The sequence below is a fragment of the Miniopterus schreibersii genome (assembly GCF_964146895.1).
Source record: "Miniopterus schreibersii genome assembly, chromosome: 14".
Classification (NCBI taxonomy): Eukaryota; Metazoa; Chordata; class Mammalia; order Chiroptera; family Miniopteridae; genus Miniopterus; species Miniopterus schreibersii.
Genome location: NC_138114.1, coordinates 5316149 through 5332848, shown reverse-complemented (window position 1 = coordinate 5332848; position 16700 = coordinate 5316149). Strand labels below are relative to the sequence as shown.

General features: G+C 50.9%; 1 protein-coding gene across 1 annotated transcript in view; it reads left to right on the top strand.

Annotated features, from left to right (window-relative positions):
* Positions 1 to 16071, top strand: part of FRMPD2 (FERM and PDZ domain containing 2) — a gene marked incomplete at both ends in the record, with an annotated part of 78055 nt that extends 61984 nt beyond the window's left edge. The window contains 8 exons of the mRNA XM_081158580.1: positions 700 to 804; positions 1821 to 1914; positions 2699 to 2784; positions 5073 to 5220; positions 6910 to 7124; positions 8501 to 8599; positions 13363 to 13700; positions 16023 to 16071. Of these exons, the coding sequence (XP_081014706.1) occupies positions 700 to 804; positions 1821 to 1914; positions 2699 to 2784; positions 5073 to 5220; positions 6910 to 7124; positions 8501 to 8599; positions 13363 to 13700; positions 16023 to 16071 (1134 nt within the window). The remainder of the gene's footprint in view (positions 1 to 699; positions 805 to 1820; positions 1915 to 2698; positions 2785 to 5072; positions 5221 to 6909; positions 7125 to 8500; positions 8600 to 13362; positions 13701 to 16022) is intronic.
* Positions 16072 to 16700: the final 629 nt, after the last annotated feature.

Sequence of the window (16700 nt, the reverse complement as noted above, 5' to 3'; positions counted from 1 at the left end):
TTGATATGGGCAGGTCTGTCTGATCACTGCCATCTCCCTGGAAACTTCCACAGTGCCTGGCACATAATAGGTGCTCAATTAATGTTGTACATGATTGGACAAATAAATAAATTCTACGTAGTTTTTGTCATAATACCGAGCAAAGCTTGGCACATGGTAGGTAATTCTTCTCTTGTTCTCTCAAGGCTTCATCCACTGTAAAGTGGAAACCCAGTGCAGCTGCTCTTGCCGGGATGACTGAAGGTCCTCTTGAGGTTTTCTTCTGCTCAAGAAGCTGCTATCTGGTGTCCAGCATGCCAGCATGTGGCTGGTGTCATATGTGCAGCTACCAGGAAGTACCTGGATCGCTTCAGTTCTCATAATGATATTTGCATCTTGAGCAGAAATAGGAGGGGACTTACAGTTTTTGAGTCTCTGCTATGTGCTGGGCATCACTCACTGTCACAGTTAGAAGAGGAGCTCTCATTCCAGTTCTGTGGACTGGAAATCAAGAATGGGGAGACCAAGACACTGGTCCAGGGCCATATAGGGAGGAACTGATAAAACTGGGAACAAATCCCCTGCTGCCCAACCCTGAAGCTCATGCCCCTTTTGGTGTGTGATGCTGTCGGTCCGAGAGCAGGTGAGAGCTAAGAGGTGCATCTGCTTAGGCAGGACAAGCGTCCTCATGCTTTCTTTATTTTTGTTTCTTTGGGGCAGGGTGCTGGATCCTCTTGTCCTCCATCACTTGCAGAAACCAATGCCAGTGGAATCTACTTTGTGGAACTAGTTAAAGAAGATGGGACACTTGGATTCAGCATAACTGTAAGAATTATTGGGTAGCTCAGAAAGCAAATAGTTAATAAGATGTTCATCTGGAGCCTCGGTGGGCATTCCACTCCTGTGGCAACCTTTGATAATGTGCTCATGGGAAATAGGTGAACCATGAAAGCAGCAGAGGCCTTTGTGGGGGGAGATAGCTCAGAACAAGCTGGGAGACACAGGACAGACTTGGCATGAGCAGTGCAAGTGGGATTCGGTGGTGGGTCCTAACTGTGAGGTTAGGCTGGGCAATAAGGAGAGGGCAGCAGAGTGGGGCTGGAGGGACACGAGCCAAAGGTGAGAGGGATAATCTATGGCCATCCAGAGAAGGGTCACGATAGAGCCCGGAGCCCCCACTTCCAAGGCAGGACGAAGCAGGTTGGCAAGGCCTCTGTTCAGAATGGGCGCTTTGCATTTGGTTTGTGAGCTCCATCTGGCAGACTCTGGAGGAGAGAGGAAAAAACTATACAGGAGTGATGAAATCCCACTGATCTAAGAACCTGTATAGATGTGTATATACCTGCATGAAGTAATTAGAGGTAAAAGGTAGAGTTAGATCTTTATTTAGTGACCTGTAGTGATGTTCATGATCAACTATTAACTTAAAAAAGGTAGTTGCAGAATGCTGTGTAGTTTAATTCTACGTTTGTATCCACAAACCAACACATAAGCATACAGGATATGCCAGGCACCAGCCTGTCGCTGTATCCACCTATGCTGGTTGTTGCTTATGGAGAGGCAGTGTGGTGCATTGATGAGGCTCCGATTTTCGAGCACCTGCTGTGGGCCATTGCTGGGGCAGGACAGGCACAGCTCCCTCACACGGCTCGTATTGTGGTACCTAACCTTACTGCTCATGGACGGCGTGGGATGAGCGAACGAGTGAATATATAGATGGTGTGACATGGAGATGAGTAATGAGACAATGGCAGGCAGATGGGGCTCTTTTAGTCATGAAGGTGGGGGAGGCCCTCCAGGAGAAGGCAGACAGGTAGTGAGTTTTTTGTTGTGTTTTCCAGGGTGGCATTAACACAGGTGTGCTCTATGGAGGGATCTATGTGAAATCCATTGTTCCTGGAGGACCAGCTGCCAAGGAAGGGCAGATCCTGCAGGGTGAGGACGCTGCTGCATGCTGAGCCCTGGCCTGGAGGTGCAGCCGCTCCCACTCTGAGGCCCTGTGCAGATGATGGCCTTGCTGGGTCCTGGCTTCTTCACCAAAAAAAGGGTCAGGTTAGCCTGGCCCACCAGCCCGATAGGTTCCTGTAGCAACCAGATGTCTGTAGTGGCACATTAGGAACCAACCATAAGGGGATTTAAAAATGTAAGATTTTAAATAAGCATGTTACTGTCTGGCCTTTGTGGGAGAAAGCAGTGCTTCCTGTAGGAGACTGAGTGCACATTGGCGATGCTCACCTTACTGTCGGGGAGGACGCTGCTGAGCCTCCCCTTTGCCTTCCTCATGCCCACTATTCTAAAGGAACGGGGTGGGTTATGCTGTTCTCCAAACAGCCATAACCGAACCAGAAAGAGCACTTAGGACCTTGCTTCCTCTCCCCTAGAATTCCAGTGCCTCTGGCACCAACCACGTCTCCCTCACCTTTTCTGAAATAAAAATACATCCTGGAGATAAATGTTATTCCAAAGGGACTAGAAGAAACTTTCAAAAACAGTTTCTCAGGAAACCAGGAGAAAGGATGGGGTTGCACAGAGAGGGCTGACCCATCAAAGGAGTTCTCTGCTGCTGGTCTGTGGAGGCGTTTGGAGCAGCCCTGGCAGTCAGGGCCGCAGCGCTCCTCGCAGCGTTGCTTCCCGCCTCTCCTGAAGCTTCAGGGAATCCCAGAGGCGTCCTTCCTGTAGCCTCAGCAACCCATGGACATGACACCTGTCTCCCGCCCAGGTGACAGGCTCCTGCAGGTAGACGGAACAAGTCTGTGTGGCCTCACCCACAAGCAGGCCGTGCAGTGCCTCAGGGGCTCCGGGCAGGTGAGTGCACCGTCACCCATAACTAGGGGCTCCCCTTCCTTCCAGAGCTGTCCTGGACAACAGTAGACGCTGCAGTGGCCTCTGGGTGGGAGGCAGCAGGCGGAAGCAAAACAAGACTTTCTTCTCTGTCGTTTTCTCTTTTGCTTCTTCCTTCACCACCGCTTTTCTGCGCGGATGGAAAGCCAGGAGGAAGCAGACAGGTGCTCCTAAGCAGAAAACCTAACACCTATAAATAGCCTTGAAAAACTCACCTGACATTAGCCTACATTCTGGAATCACAAGGCTGGACAGAGCCAATGGAGTGTGGCCACTTCCCCCGCCTGGCTCTGGCCACCCTTCCCGCTCTGCTCCCTTTCTGACCAGTATGCCGCCAGCTCTCAACCCCTCTTGCTAACCTGCCTTTGCACATGCTGACCCCTGCCTCCCCCCAGTTCATGCCATTCCCATCGTGCTGTGTGATAAAGGCCACAGTGTCCAGGGAATCCTTTCATTGCAATGAGGTAGAAATTCCAGATGCGGAGGGCGGGAGGCATTCACCACTATGTGCCCAGGGGGCGTCTGGGCACTGCCACGTTGTGCTCCACCCTCTGCCGGAGGTGGCAGGCTTTGCTTGCCCCAGTATCCTAAACTACAGAGCTAGCATTGCTCTCCTGGTAACTGGGGAGTCAGCAGAGACAAAGAGGTCTCCTGGGGCCCCTTCTAGCAAACGTTGCTTCCTTTGCCAAAGCCGTGTTCTGGTTTGCGGCCATTTACTTATGTTGATGACCTTGGCTCACTTATCTTGAGAACAGAATCATAATTTATTAATACTCTCTGTTCTTTAGACCTTTGATAATTAACATGATTCTGAAGGTACTTGGCCAGCCTACTGGTGGTGATGACAGGAAGGAATTGTCACTCTGGGATCAGGGGCTTAGTGCTAAGTGACAAGTGCAGCAGAAAAATGTTAGTTGGACAGAGTTCCCTGCATGGAACCTTGGCATTTCTGAACGCGTCCAGGTGATACCTAGCCGCTGGCTCTTGAACCATGCTTTGGGTAACAAGGGTTAGAGTGTGTGGGGAAGAGGGATGGAAATCACCCAGGAGGAAAGGGGCCAAGCTGGCATGGGCATGGTATACCATGGTAAGCGGTGGGACTTTAGCTGATGGGAAACATTGAAAACTCTATATCATTACTATGTTTTTTTATTGACTCTAGAGAGCAGGAGGCAGAGAGCAAGAGAGCAAGAGAGAGGGAACCGATTTGGTGTTTCACTTATTTCTGCATCATTGGTCGATTCTTGTATGTGCCCTGACCAGGGATTGAACCTGCAACCTTGGTGTATCATGACGATGCTCTAACTGCTGAGCTGTCTGGCCAGGGCTGCACTGGAGACTCTTAATCAAGAGTGCTGCGTGTTGGCCCTGGCCGGTGTGGCTCAGAGTATCAGCTCATGCACTGAAGGGTCTCAGGTTCTATCCCCAGCCCTGGTTGGGGTGCATCCTGGGGGCAACCAATTGATGTGTCTCTCTCTCTCTTTCTCTCTCTCTCCCCCTCCCTCCCTCCCTCCCTCCCTCCCTCCCTCCCTCCCTCCCTCCCTCCCTCCCTCCCTCCCTCCCTCCCTCCCTCCTTCCCTCTCTCCCTTCCACTCTCTCTGAAAGTCAATGGAAAAAATATCCTCGCATGATGATTAACAAAAACCAAAAGCAAAAGGAGTGTTGCATATTCAATTGTGTCTTTGATCAGTCCCTGGGAAGCCACAAGGAGGTAGACCGCAGGGGGAGAATATAGGGTCCAGCAAGCCGAGGCGCTTGCCACAGTCCAGCTGGGCACTGGCGGCAGCAGAGGGAGTGGAGAAGCAGGGAGCACTGAGGAGATGTTTCTGATGGAGAGCATTCAAGCCTTGGAAATCAGGGGGAAATTTGGAGGGCAGAAGGGGGAGAGCTGAACCACTGCAAGTGTGGCCCCTGGGAGATTAATTGAGGGATGGCTCCATGTTCCGGGAGAGCAAATGCACAGGGAGAAATGTTTTAGGCAAAACAAGGGGGAGGAAGTGAGGAGGAGTGAGGGGAGAAGATGAATTTGACCTTGAATACTCTGAAATAGGGGCACACACATTACTTCCAGGAGCATTTGTCCATAAGCAGTGGAAATAGGCTCTGGATCCCAGCAAATAGGCTAGCTTGATTTGAGATTCAAATGAAGCATCTACTAAAAGTATCAGAAAATTCAAAAGCATTTGCAAGGTGAAGGGGGAGCCTCCTGGGTGCCATATGAAGTATATATTGAGTTTGTTCATCCATCCTAGGTTGCAAGACTGGCCTTAGAGAGAAGAGGCCCCAGGACTGCACAGCAGTGTCCTTCTGTTAATAACAGGACGGGGGCTGGATGCACGGCTGTTTCCTTGGCAACAGCCTTGCCTGGCAGGCCTGCAAGCTGTGTCTCGGCGACAGATGGTGAGAGGAGAGAGAACTAAGTGTTACTATTGTCATGTTGTCCTGTGCTGCTTTTGAATTGTCAACTCAAAAGGGACACAGGAGGCTTCCTCTGGGTTCTCCAAAGGTCATGAGCAGTGGTGGTCATGATGTAGCCAGTTTTTTGAAGCCAATCTAACAAAATATGTTTCTGGAAAAATAATGCATCATCCCCAAATGATTATCAGACATAATTCTGTCCCTAAACCTTTTGAGGTTTTCTGATCAGCTGCTGGAATGTTTGTGTGTAATATTTGGGGCTGAAATGGAAATGAAAGGGTCATACATGTTCTGATCAAAGCTCCACATCCAAGCCAAGACATTTGTAACAAGAGATCAGAAGAATGGTGAAGCAGGTTGGGAGAGAAAGGTGCTCAGAACTAGCCTTTGTATCAGCATCATTTTAAAGGCAGAGCCATGGCCAGTGTACTTGGGCATCATTGCCCATTTTATGATGGGTGGCCCTTCGGCACGTCCCTATGGTTTTGTTTCCTGCTAGGAAAGGCTTATTTCTTTAGGATATCATGATTTGGAGTTTACCCATTTTTAAATCCCTTTATAAGATTTTCTGGAAGGTGTGAGTCAGATTGAATGCAAGGTAGCCATAGTGAGTGACAGGGCTGGGTGGAGGGGCACACGTGTGCCTAAAACAAGTCTGTCCCCTTTCATTGCTCCTCTGCTGCCTCCAGTGAGGACTGACGACACAGTGAGCTGAAGGGGCCAGATGATGGTGAAGGCGAAATTAGTTACACAGCACACTTGATCCTAAGAGCTTCTGGTGCTTTTATTCTCGCCCCAAGTCAAAGTTCACAGACAGTGAGCGCTCTGTCCCTCCATTGACCGATTGCCAGCTTGAGCTGGTGAAGGGAAATGAGGGGAGGCTGAGAGCCCTCTCTGGCTGCCAGGCCACCTAGGTTCCTGGCACTGTGTCCATTTGGGTGCCCAGAGGCAGCTGTTCTGTCTAATGGTCAGTTCACACGGCTAAACAAAACAGCAGCTAAAACATTTCCATAGAATTGCCCGTAATTGTCTCTCTAGTCTAATTATGCAAAATTTAGTTTCAGGTATATTAAAAAACGGCTGAAGTTGTAAAGAAGCACGAGAAGTGCATGTGATGCTAGTTTTACTAAGTGTCGTGGGCATGTGGTGTATGTCCATGAACTGCATCTTTACAGGTAGACTGCTGATCGTCTGTAATTGTGCCATCTGATATGACTGCCATTTGTCACATGTGTCCATTAAGCACTTGAAATGTGGCCAATCCAAATGGACAAAACACGCTCTCAATTTCTGAAGACTTAGTTAATGAGAGGAGTGTAAAATGTCTCATTATTTTGTGTTGATTACAAGGTGAAATGGTTATACTTTAGGTATATTTAGATATATAATCATAAAACATAGGACTAAGTTTACCTGGTTCACTTTTTAAAATGTAGCTCTTTGAAAACTTTGAAATTACATATGTAGTTTACATTTGCCGCTCACATTATATTTCCATTGGACAGCACTGATCTATAATGTATGTGTATGAGACTGTCATAAAAATTAGCAAAATGAAGTCTTTTTATGTAAAGCACACAATTCACCTGCCTGGCAGTTCGCATCCCGAGGCTGGCCGGTTTTGCTTGTCATCTGCTGAAGGACTGATCTTGTTCACACCCTACAATACAGGTGTGAAGTTTGAAGTCAGACTGAAAAAGAATGCCGGTGGCTTGGGATTCAGTTTCGTGCAGATGGAGAGAGGGAGCTGCAGCCACCTTGAGAATGACCTTGTGAGGATTAAGCGGCTCTTCCCAGGGCAGCCAGCTGAGGAGAACGGGGCCATCCAGCCTGGTGACATTCTCCTGGCCGTGAATGGGAAGCCCACCGAAGGCCTCGTCTTCCAGGTGGGGGCCGTGAGCGATGCAGCCTGTGTGCAAGCTGACGCCAGCCATGCTCTTTTGAGGCCCCCCCACCGTAGGAAATGCCCTGGGCTCTTGAAATCACACCTGGAGCCTACGCTTTGATCACCCAAAGGGAGCAGTTGGCAGAACATTCTCACATTTAATTTCTCATCTTAGTTTTTAAATATCTGACCTTGAGCCAGCCTTGCTTCTAATTAGGTTCATAATAAAATGGAAGATAAAACCCTGGCTTTCGTGCTGAAAGTCTCCTGACACACATTCTGGGAGGTGAGTGTGAGGATGAAGGGATACAGTGGCCTCTTCTGTCCTTTCCCCCCTTTTCTACCAAATTTACAGTTGTCGATGCACAGTGTTGCTCTGGTTATCCTGTGTGACCAAAAATGTAATTTACAAAGGAGTGAAAGTGGATACTTCTCAATGCTTGTAGCACAAAAGCTTGATGAAATATTGTACATACCAGCCAGGGTTCTGGCTGAAAATAGAGTAATTTGAAGAGCGTTTAATAAAGGAGTGGGCAAGGCAGATAGGGAGCGCTGGGCATGGGAGCAGGGGCGCAGTTTTCCACTCCTCCAAGTCCAAAGGGGTGCGGGAAGGTGCAATCACCCAACCCCAGAAGCTGAAAGAGCTGGACGGAGCAAACCTGCTGAAATGAGCTGTGACATTAACAGAGGCTCCCCACGGGGGGACTGCAGGCGCACACACGGGCCTCCCTCTCCTCCTGGCCTCTGGCCCCTGCCCCTGCTCCAGCTGGCAGCCCAGCAGGAAGCCCACCTGCTGCCCACAGGGACCCAGCCCCGGAGCTCAGGGCATGCTGGGTGGGACGGAGCTGGAGAAGGGCTCCGGTGGGGTAGGGAGGGCGGAGAATCCCCAGAGCAGCGTATGTTTGGGTGGGGCTGTCTGTCCATCCAGCTTCGGATCTCAGAACTGTCCTTTGAGACCTGCGGCAACAGTCCAGCCGAGAGGCCCCAAGGCACCAGCTGAGCCTTGGCTGGCAGCGCCCACAGGACTGGTGGTACTGAGAGGAGGGGGTGGGAGGTTGAGACGGCAACAGCCATGTGCCTGAGTCACTGTGCCTCTGGGGAGAGGCATTATCATCGGCAGATGCTGTCAGGCGAAGGCCCGGCGGCTCCGGCCATTTCCAGCCCAGTGCTGGCGTACCGCCTTTGCCAGAGCTGCAGGCTCGTAGCCTGGTCACCCTACGCTTGGGAAGTCCGGTCCATAGTGGTCTCTGAAGTTCTTTGGAACTTAGGAACTTATCGAGGTGGGTAGAGGAGTCGGCCCAGGGAGGCGGTGGAGAGCACAGAAGAGGAGATCCGCAGCCACGGGGCCCCACTCTAACCATCTGGTTGCTTTCTCAGGACGTGCTCCATTTACTGCGAGGAGCCTCTCAGGAGGTCACGCTTCTGCTCTGCCGACCCCCCCCAGGCTTCTTGCCTGAGATAGGCCCGGGATGGCAGGTAAGACACGGTGCCCAGCTCTCTCCACATGCCTCTGCTCAGATGCCCTCTTTTCCTGGCAGGTGGCTCTGAGAAGCCCAGCTCTGCCTTAGGTAGGGTTCAAGCCACCTCCTCGCACTGGGGCAGGAAAATAGCTGGTCTCCAAGCCCCAATTAGCTGGCAGCAAGTTCATGAGGTCATCTCTGCCTTTTCCTTCCCCTCCCTGCTTCCACCCCTCCTGACGTTTGAAGCTTCCTGTGATGGTCGCATGTGCAGATCTTGGCCGGGAGAGCTCTAGAGCCAGGCTCTCTGGCAGCTCAAGCTGCTTGTGGGGAAACCGGAAGCAAGGGGAGCAATGCAGCGCCAGAGCGAGGGAAGGCAGGGGTTTCCATCCCGAGGAATGAAGCGGGGAACAGGATGTTATCCCCTCCTAAAGCATGAGTTAGATGTGTGGGGTCTCGTGTGACAAAGGCATTGAATTGGGAAAATTCAGAGAAACAGAACCAATAAGCTGTGTCTGTGTGTATGTATATATGTGTGCCAATAGCCGGTGCATATATATGGGTAGAGAGGGAGGGAGAGAGGGGGGAGAGAGAGATGGCGGGAGTGGGGGGGAGGAAGGGAGAGGGAAGGGCTAGGAAGAGGAGGAGAAAGGAGAGGAGAGAAATTTTAAGGAATGGGCTCACATGATTGTGGGGGCTGGTTAGTCTAATCCTGCAGGCACGCAGGCAGTCTGGAAGCCCAGGGAGGAGGGGTTGTTATAGCATGTGTCCTCAGGCACCCTGGAGGCAGCATTTCTTTCTTTCTTGGAGATCTCAGTCTTTTCTCTTAAAACCTACACCTGATTGATGAGGCACACACCCATGATGGAGGGCGGTCTGCTTTACTCACAGTCCACTGATTTAACATTAATCTCACCTAAAAAATGCCTTCACAGAAACATCTAGACTAGTGCTTGACCAAATTCTGGGTACTGTGGCTTGGCCAAGTTACCACTTAAAATTAACCATTGCAGTGCTGCATGCTGGGCCCCCAGGACACAGACTCTGCAGCAGAGATCTGAGTGCAGGGGGCTTGTGGGGCTGGCTCTTGGGAATACTCCTGGGAGAGTGAGGGAAACAGGTCCGGAGGGGGAAGGAATATAGTACAGCTGTAACAGGGGCCTTGGCTGACCCACAGGGATCTCTGGAGCTGGAGTGGCCTCTCTGAGCTGTCTTTAAGTGGGGCAAGAGAGCCTGTGCCTTTTCATGAGCATCAACCAGCACTGGGGCGTGGGCTGCCCCGAGGGAGGGGCTGACCCTGACTTTGGCTGAGGAAGCTCCCTTGAGCTCCGAAAGGGGCTAGCTGGGTGCAGTCAGCAGCTGGCACTCCTGGCAGCGGGGGGGCCTCGGTCCTGGAGGGCTCTGGGTGACGCCCTGCAGTCTCCCGCACCTGCTCTGCTACTCGCTTGCTGCAGGGGCTCTGGGCGGCTGCCGCCTTCTCTAGGGCTCATGATTCCTCATCTGCAAGGTGAGGATAAGCGACCACTTGTCACTGAGGGCACAGTCACTAGAGACAGCACCGGGACTTGGTGACTCAGATCTCTTGATGCTTGGACTTGAAGAGGTTGTTTGATACTGACTTTGGTGAGAAAAGAGCTATAAAAAGGAAATAAGAAAGTCACCAATTTGGAAAAAAGCTTAGCTGACAGCAATTGTATTAGGCAACTGAACAGGGTGAGAGAGGGTCGAGTTTTGCACACACAGGTCAGGCCGAGGGGCTTGGTACCATGGGTTTTGTTGGGATATCTAGCAAATGGCAGGAGCAAAGTTGTCCTTCTGTCCTGGAGAATAGGTCCACCCCGGAGAACCCAGAGGAGCTTGGTAGGAAGGCTCGGGTAAGGTGCGGTGGGCATGCTTTCTCTCTCCCACCTGGCGCCAAGTGCAGAGGAATTTTTATTCATTTGTGTGACTCCAGAGGTCAGATTGAAGACCAACAAAGGGAACATTTAATTCAGAGCTGGAATGAGGCGCTTATGGGAAGGAGGCAGCTGCACTCACATTCTGAGCCAGGTCACCCCAGGCAGAAGGAGTAGCAAGTGAAAGGCTCTGGGACGGAACGACCTGGGTGCTTGAGGGACAAAAGCTAACAGTTGGCGTCCGGACTACAGTTAATGAAGGGGAGATGGAAGAAGTGTAGAGGCAGTCGGGCCACGTTATGTAGGACCTTGGTAATGTGACGATTCCATCCGGCTGCCATGGGAGCCACTGGGGGTGGCGGTGGGGGGACGAGGGGTTAAGCGGGAACGTGCCCTCATCTGGCCTGTGCTCTAGAAGGTCGCTCAGGCTGCTGGTGGGGACGGACTGGAGGAGTGAGCAGCAGTCATTCAGGGAAGATGTTGCTGTGGCTTGGACTCGGGTTGAAGCTGAACAGTTGGTAAGAAGTAGTCAGATTTGGGGTACGTCTGAGAGGTAGAGCCCATAGGATCACTTTTCCATCAGATATGGGTTTGAGGAAAGAAAACGAAGTTTGGCTTGAGAACCTGGATGAATGGTGGCACCACCGTCCAAGGCAGGGGTGCGCAGGGGCGTAGTTTACAGCACACGGAGAAGCCGCGGTTCTCGGTAGCACCAAACCTGCGGTGCTTACGAACAGCCAGTGCACGTCTAGTAAGCAGATCTTTGTGGAGAACTGGCATGAGGGCAGGGCTGGAAAAGCAGATTTGGGAATTTTCAGCAAATAATGCCATTTAAAGCCATGAAATGGATGGTACCGCCTTGGGAAAGAGTACAGAAAAAGTCAAGATAAGGACTGAAAAGTAAGCCACGGGACACTTCAGCACTGAGAGGTCTGGTTCAAAGAATTGAGACAGCAGCTGGGACTGAGCAGTGGCCTGGAGGTGGAAGGGAAGCCAGGTGAGCACGGAGTTCAGAGTAGGCTTGGCGTTTAACTAGAATAGATGAGTAAGGACACCCCCAAGAAGGATGGGGGGCCAAGTAGGTTCACTGTTGCTGAGAGGTAGTGAGGTGAGAGAATTGTCCTTTGGCTTTAGAAAGAGGCCCTGGTTACAGTGATTTCAGTTGGGGACCGAATGAAGGGGACAGAAGCCCTATTAGGGGGTGCAAAGGGAGAAGCGGGAGGTACAGAGCTCACTTGAAGAGCAGAGCCGGGTGGTGGCTGGGAGGTGAGGAGGGCGCTTGGGGTAGGGCCGCCAGGAGGAGAGTTTACCCAGGAGAGGAAGGGTCCTCGCCCGACCCTGACCAAGCTCATTCTCACTGTGAGGCAGGGGCAGGGCGGGCCCCAGGGCAGTGGCGGTAAGTCACGCAGAGGCAGGGAGCACGGGAAAGGGCGTCTGCTGAGGAAGTGGGGAGGACTCTCTGGGCGTCCTGAGTGTCCTTTGACCCCCGCACTCATACCTTTGATATCAGACCGTGTCTCAGAGGCGGCGCGAAGTCCCCCGGGAACCTCGGTAACCAGACAGCCCTGCAGGCAGTGCGAGGGGGCAGAGCCGGAGCCGGAGGGCGGCTCGGGCTCCTTACCTGCAGGGAGTGTTTCTGGGGTGGGCCGCCCCGGCTCCAAGCGGGGAGGGGGCAGTGAGGACGGGTGGCTGGGGGACAGGGGCAGTGGAAATGCAGCAGGTCACCCGCAAAGCCTCCCCGAGGTTGGAGGCTGCTGGGAGCCCATGCCGGGGTGACAAGCAGGTTAAAACGGAGTATGAGACAAAAAATAATTGCTTTTCCTGTTTTTCTTTTGTCTTATCCATTTCAAATTTTGCTATACCCTTTATAATGTACGCTGTAATGAACAGAGTCATAGAGTTTATGGTTCATGCTGAAATAAAAGACCGTAGCTGGGGTCCCGCTCATTGCGGAGAGCGAGCAGGCGGCGGGCGAGGGGCTCGGGCTGGAGGAAGCGCTGCTTTCTCACAGGGGACGGCAGGTGCAGGCGTCCGCCCGCCTGCTCGGAAGCTCCTGTGCCGTCACACCATGGGTGTAGGTCACGGGAGGGAAGTAACAGAAGATAATTTTCAGGAAAGGGTAAAATGACTCCAGGTCGATATAAAAATGAGCACATGTTGAAGATTTTATCTAACTCATTCGATGAAGGAACCAGGCAGATACTAAAACTGGGCAGAAGGGATTTCAAGGAACAACGTGTTTGTTTGCACGGTTATGAAGTGTCCCAGGGCAGTGAGCCCAGCTGGAGCAGGCAACCCACGGGCTGTGTGTGGACCGTGCGGTTTTCCACTGCAGCCCAGGTCCTTCTTTTCCCCTGGAAAGCTGAGCCACGTTGCGCACCACAGCAGGCGTCAGAGTCAGAACCCACAAGGCCCAAGGGCACTGTAAACAGCTGAGGAGGATCCAGCAATGTTGGGAGAGTGAGGAGCGACCCAGGAAAGGGCACTGTGACAGGAGGGGGGCTGCGGAATAGGCCATCTGGGATGAGGGAGGGTGAAAACGAAGAAACTTAAACAACATTTTCTGTTGGAAAGCAGGGTAAAGAGACATTGTTACTTCTATTTTCACACTGTCTAAGTTTTTAAAATATTTTTTACTAAAAAACCCCACATTTATCAAGAACTTCCAAGGGCCCAAAGCTAAGGGGCTTAGGGATGGCTTAGCGTGTTGTCTACGCCAGCGGGGGCTGGGGTCCTGACAGAGGAGGTGACCCCAAAGCCCACGTCTTAACTGCTCTGTTCTACAATCACATGAAAAAACCGCCGCACTATTTTTTAAAGAAACAGTTTTTAGATTCTGCTCAGTGTGCACCATGGATCTATTCATCTGTAGCATTTCTTTTAATAGACACCAGTTGCAGACAAAGACTCTACCAGGGCGACCTGCACCGACTCAGAGCAGAGCCCCAGTCTGGATCCAGAGGACGGCCAGAGAGATAGTGCCTCCCCAGACGCCGGGGCAGGCCTGGCCCCCAGGACGGGGCCTCTCCAGCAGGCCACCAGAGAGACAAAATGGGACCACGACACAAAGCGACCCTGGGCCGCCTCCCTGACTTGTCCTGGGGCTTCCCACCCTCGCCTGTGCGGACCGCAGCAGGAAGCAGAGGCTGTGGCATCAGCTACCGCGTTGGAAAAGGGTGGGAGGCAAAACTGCTGCTCAGTTTGTGATATCAGAAGACTTGACAGGTAAGGCTCACATTTGCAGATGATTTGTAAGGTGCGTGCATTTCATTGCTGGCAACTCCAGTCGAGCAATCAATGACTGCGCTCAGACGCTTACTCGGCCCGGGGCTGTCCGAGGCGTGTGGAGGGGAGGCAAACACAGGAGAAGATGAGACCTGGCGCTGCCGTAACCACGGCTTGCGAACTCCTGGGAAGGCACCTCGCCAGTGCCCTCCGGCACCCTAGGGGGCTACAGGTGAGGCCTGGAGGTGTTTTGCGGCACACAGACCTTTAGCCTGCCTCCCTAGTGGCCTCTTGAAGCACTGTGGTCAGAAAGAATCCCCCACGTTCATCATCGTTTCTATTGCTAATATAGTGCTTTATAATCACCTTAAAAAACACACAGGTCTACACTTTGAAAACTCAACTGAAACATCCATTTTAATAGCCATAACTTAGCTTTATTTTTGTGCCCATCCACCCCGAGGTATTTCCAGTTCTCAGCCCTGTCCTGATGAAAAACACACTATTTGATTCAGTTTGACAGTCCTTGTTACAGATGCCAAGGTGCGCGGAGACCTGTTACAGCACAGAGAGGGCACAGACACCGAGGAAGGGGGGCACGCGTGTGGGGCACGCGTGAGGCAGAAACACAGGCGCAAAGCAGACAGTCATGAGCAGTGATGGTCGTGTGGACACCCTTCAAGCCACTGAGATTCCATGGCTCTCTTTTATTCATCATCTTAGAAGACTGGCAAGGGTAGGTCTACAGGGCCTGGTAGGTGACCTGAAATATGAAGTAGCCATAATGCTGTTAGGCAGGTGAGGTCTGTAACCAACAGGAGCCAGATATATGTTCCCTAAAAGTATTCAGACACGTTTTTAAAAGAATTCTGTGCCAGACAAACAAAAACCAACTAGTCCGCAAAGTAGAACCCAGTGGGTAAGCACATTAGTCAGTGGCATTCACATCACGGTCTGAAAATGCGCAGACACAAGTACATTCTAGGCAGTAATTGGAATAGTTGCTTAAATGATCAAAGAAATAATGTTCAGAGATTTTTCTAAGGACAACTATTAGTATGATCTTATAGGAAACATAAAGGGAACTGTGCTTCCATGTATGAGGGTCCCGTCTGGGGTTTAAAGGTTTTACTGCCAGATAGTTTGGGGTGATAGACAGAGACCCTGAGAACTGGGTTAAAAAGTGACTCTGGGTTTAGGTACAAGCCTGGAGTGTGACTTGTCATGTGCCTTTAATATAACAAGATTATCAGTTATTAATAATAGTATTTTTTACTAAGTATTAGCATAGGTAGTCACTGTTTCATTCATTGGCTCAAGAAGCTCAGGGTCATTCAATATAAAAATGATCACATCCAACCTCACAGCCCTTGCTGGGTGCTGCTCTGTGACATCCTGAAGTAGGTGCCTGCTTTTGCTTAAATACCTCCAGGGGTGCAACATTCGCTTCCTCTTGCGGTGGCCCATTTTATCATCATGTTTCCAAAATTAGGGAGTAAGGTAAAAATCGCATCAAGACATATTACCCTTGAACATCACTTTGGAAGATGGGAGCAGATCATTTTGTCTTTGGTTGAGCCTCAGATGAAGTCTGGTGACCTGTGTCATGGGCTTTGCAAAATGGTTATCTGTAGACTCTGGTCTTGAAGGAATGATGGGACGACAGGTTCAAGTTCCTTCCCACCCATGTTCACTTCAGGATTTACACTCATTGAGTGGAAAGCTGGTCATCGCAGAATGTTTAAAGTTATTTCTCCTCTCTCCCCTCTCTCCCCTCTCTATCTCTCCCCCCAACCCCCAGCACCTGTAGTTAAATTCATGTATTTAAAACACATGTAGTTTCAGCAGCCATCATGTAGTGAAGGAGATGATAGAAGTCTTCATAGCCATTTAAGAATGTAAAGTGAAGCCAGAGTCCTGGGGGGGGGGGGGCACTGTTCCTGGAATAGCAAAGGCTGAGGAGGCTGACGGCCAGGTGTGTCATCAGAGCAGCTGGCTGGGGCATAAATGAGGCTGCAGGGAGGGCCGTTGGTCAGATGGGAGGGCACAGGGGCCCACGAGGCTGAGGGGAACCAGTGAGGCAGATGCCTGGCTTGGAATGGGAGTGGTCTAGCAGCAGAGCAGAGACCTCAGCAGGCTGGGGCCTTCAGCAGGGGAACATATAGGCTCCCAAGGGACACCCCCCCAATACACACCAGTCTGCCAACTCCTAAATACTGATCTCCAAAGCCAGTCCATTGATTTGGGGGTGGGGAAGGAAGCTGATAAACGAAGACTCATGTATTTGATAAAAAGCTAAATCTGTGTGCATTTTTTTTTTAGATTTTCCTACTCACCATCTCTAACCAGACTTTCAACAGATATTTTCTGAGCACCTTCTCTACATGTTTAAACTGTGCAAAATGCTATTCCATCTGCACGAGCTGCTCTTTTTAATAAAAAATCATGCATGGCGACTTTGGGCAGCCTCTAGAAGGCTATTCTTTCATTGTTGTGTCTGTGTCTTCGCTGCCAGACGTGGAGTCTCAGCATTCACCTGCCTCTTGTGTCACAGGGAGTAAATGTCACTGTAGCTGGCTGCCTTCAAATAGGCACTTTTTCAATGCTCAGGAAAGGACCTGATATTTGCAAAAAGTGCTTTGAAGGTCATCTGCTTGAGTTGCGTGTGCCCAGCCTCCTGCTTTCTCCCTTTCCATCTAATTCCTCTGTTGAAATAACAGTCATAATCAGTATAGTAACAATGGCAGCTCCTACTTTCTGAGACCTTGTTCTGTACTAGGAACCATAGGTGACTGTATCAGAGTTATTTCATTTAAGCATCCCAACATCCTATAAGTTTCTTCATCTTCCCATTTTTTAGGTGAGAAACCTGAGATTCCAGATGAGTTAATAAACTTGCCTGAGGTCTTGCCATGTGAAGAGTTAGCCCTAGAAATGGGTCATAGCTTCATTTTCTACGCTATGCCCTTTGGCAAGTCCCCCATGGTCTCCTGGGTTTGG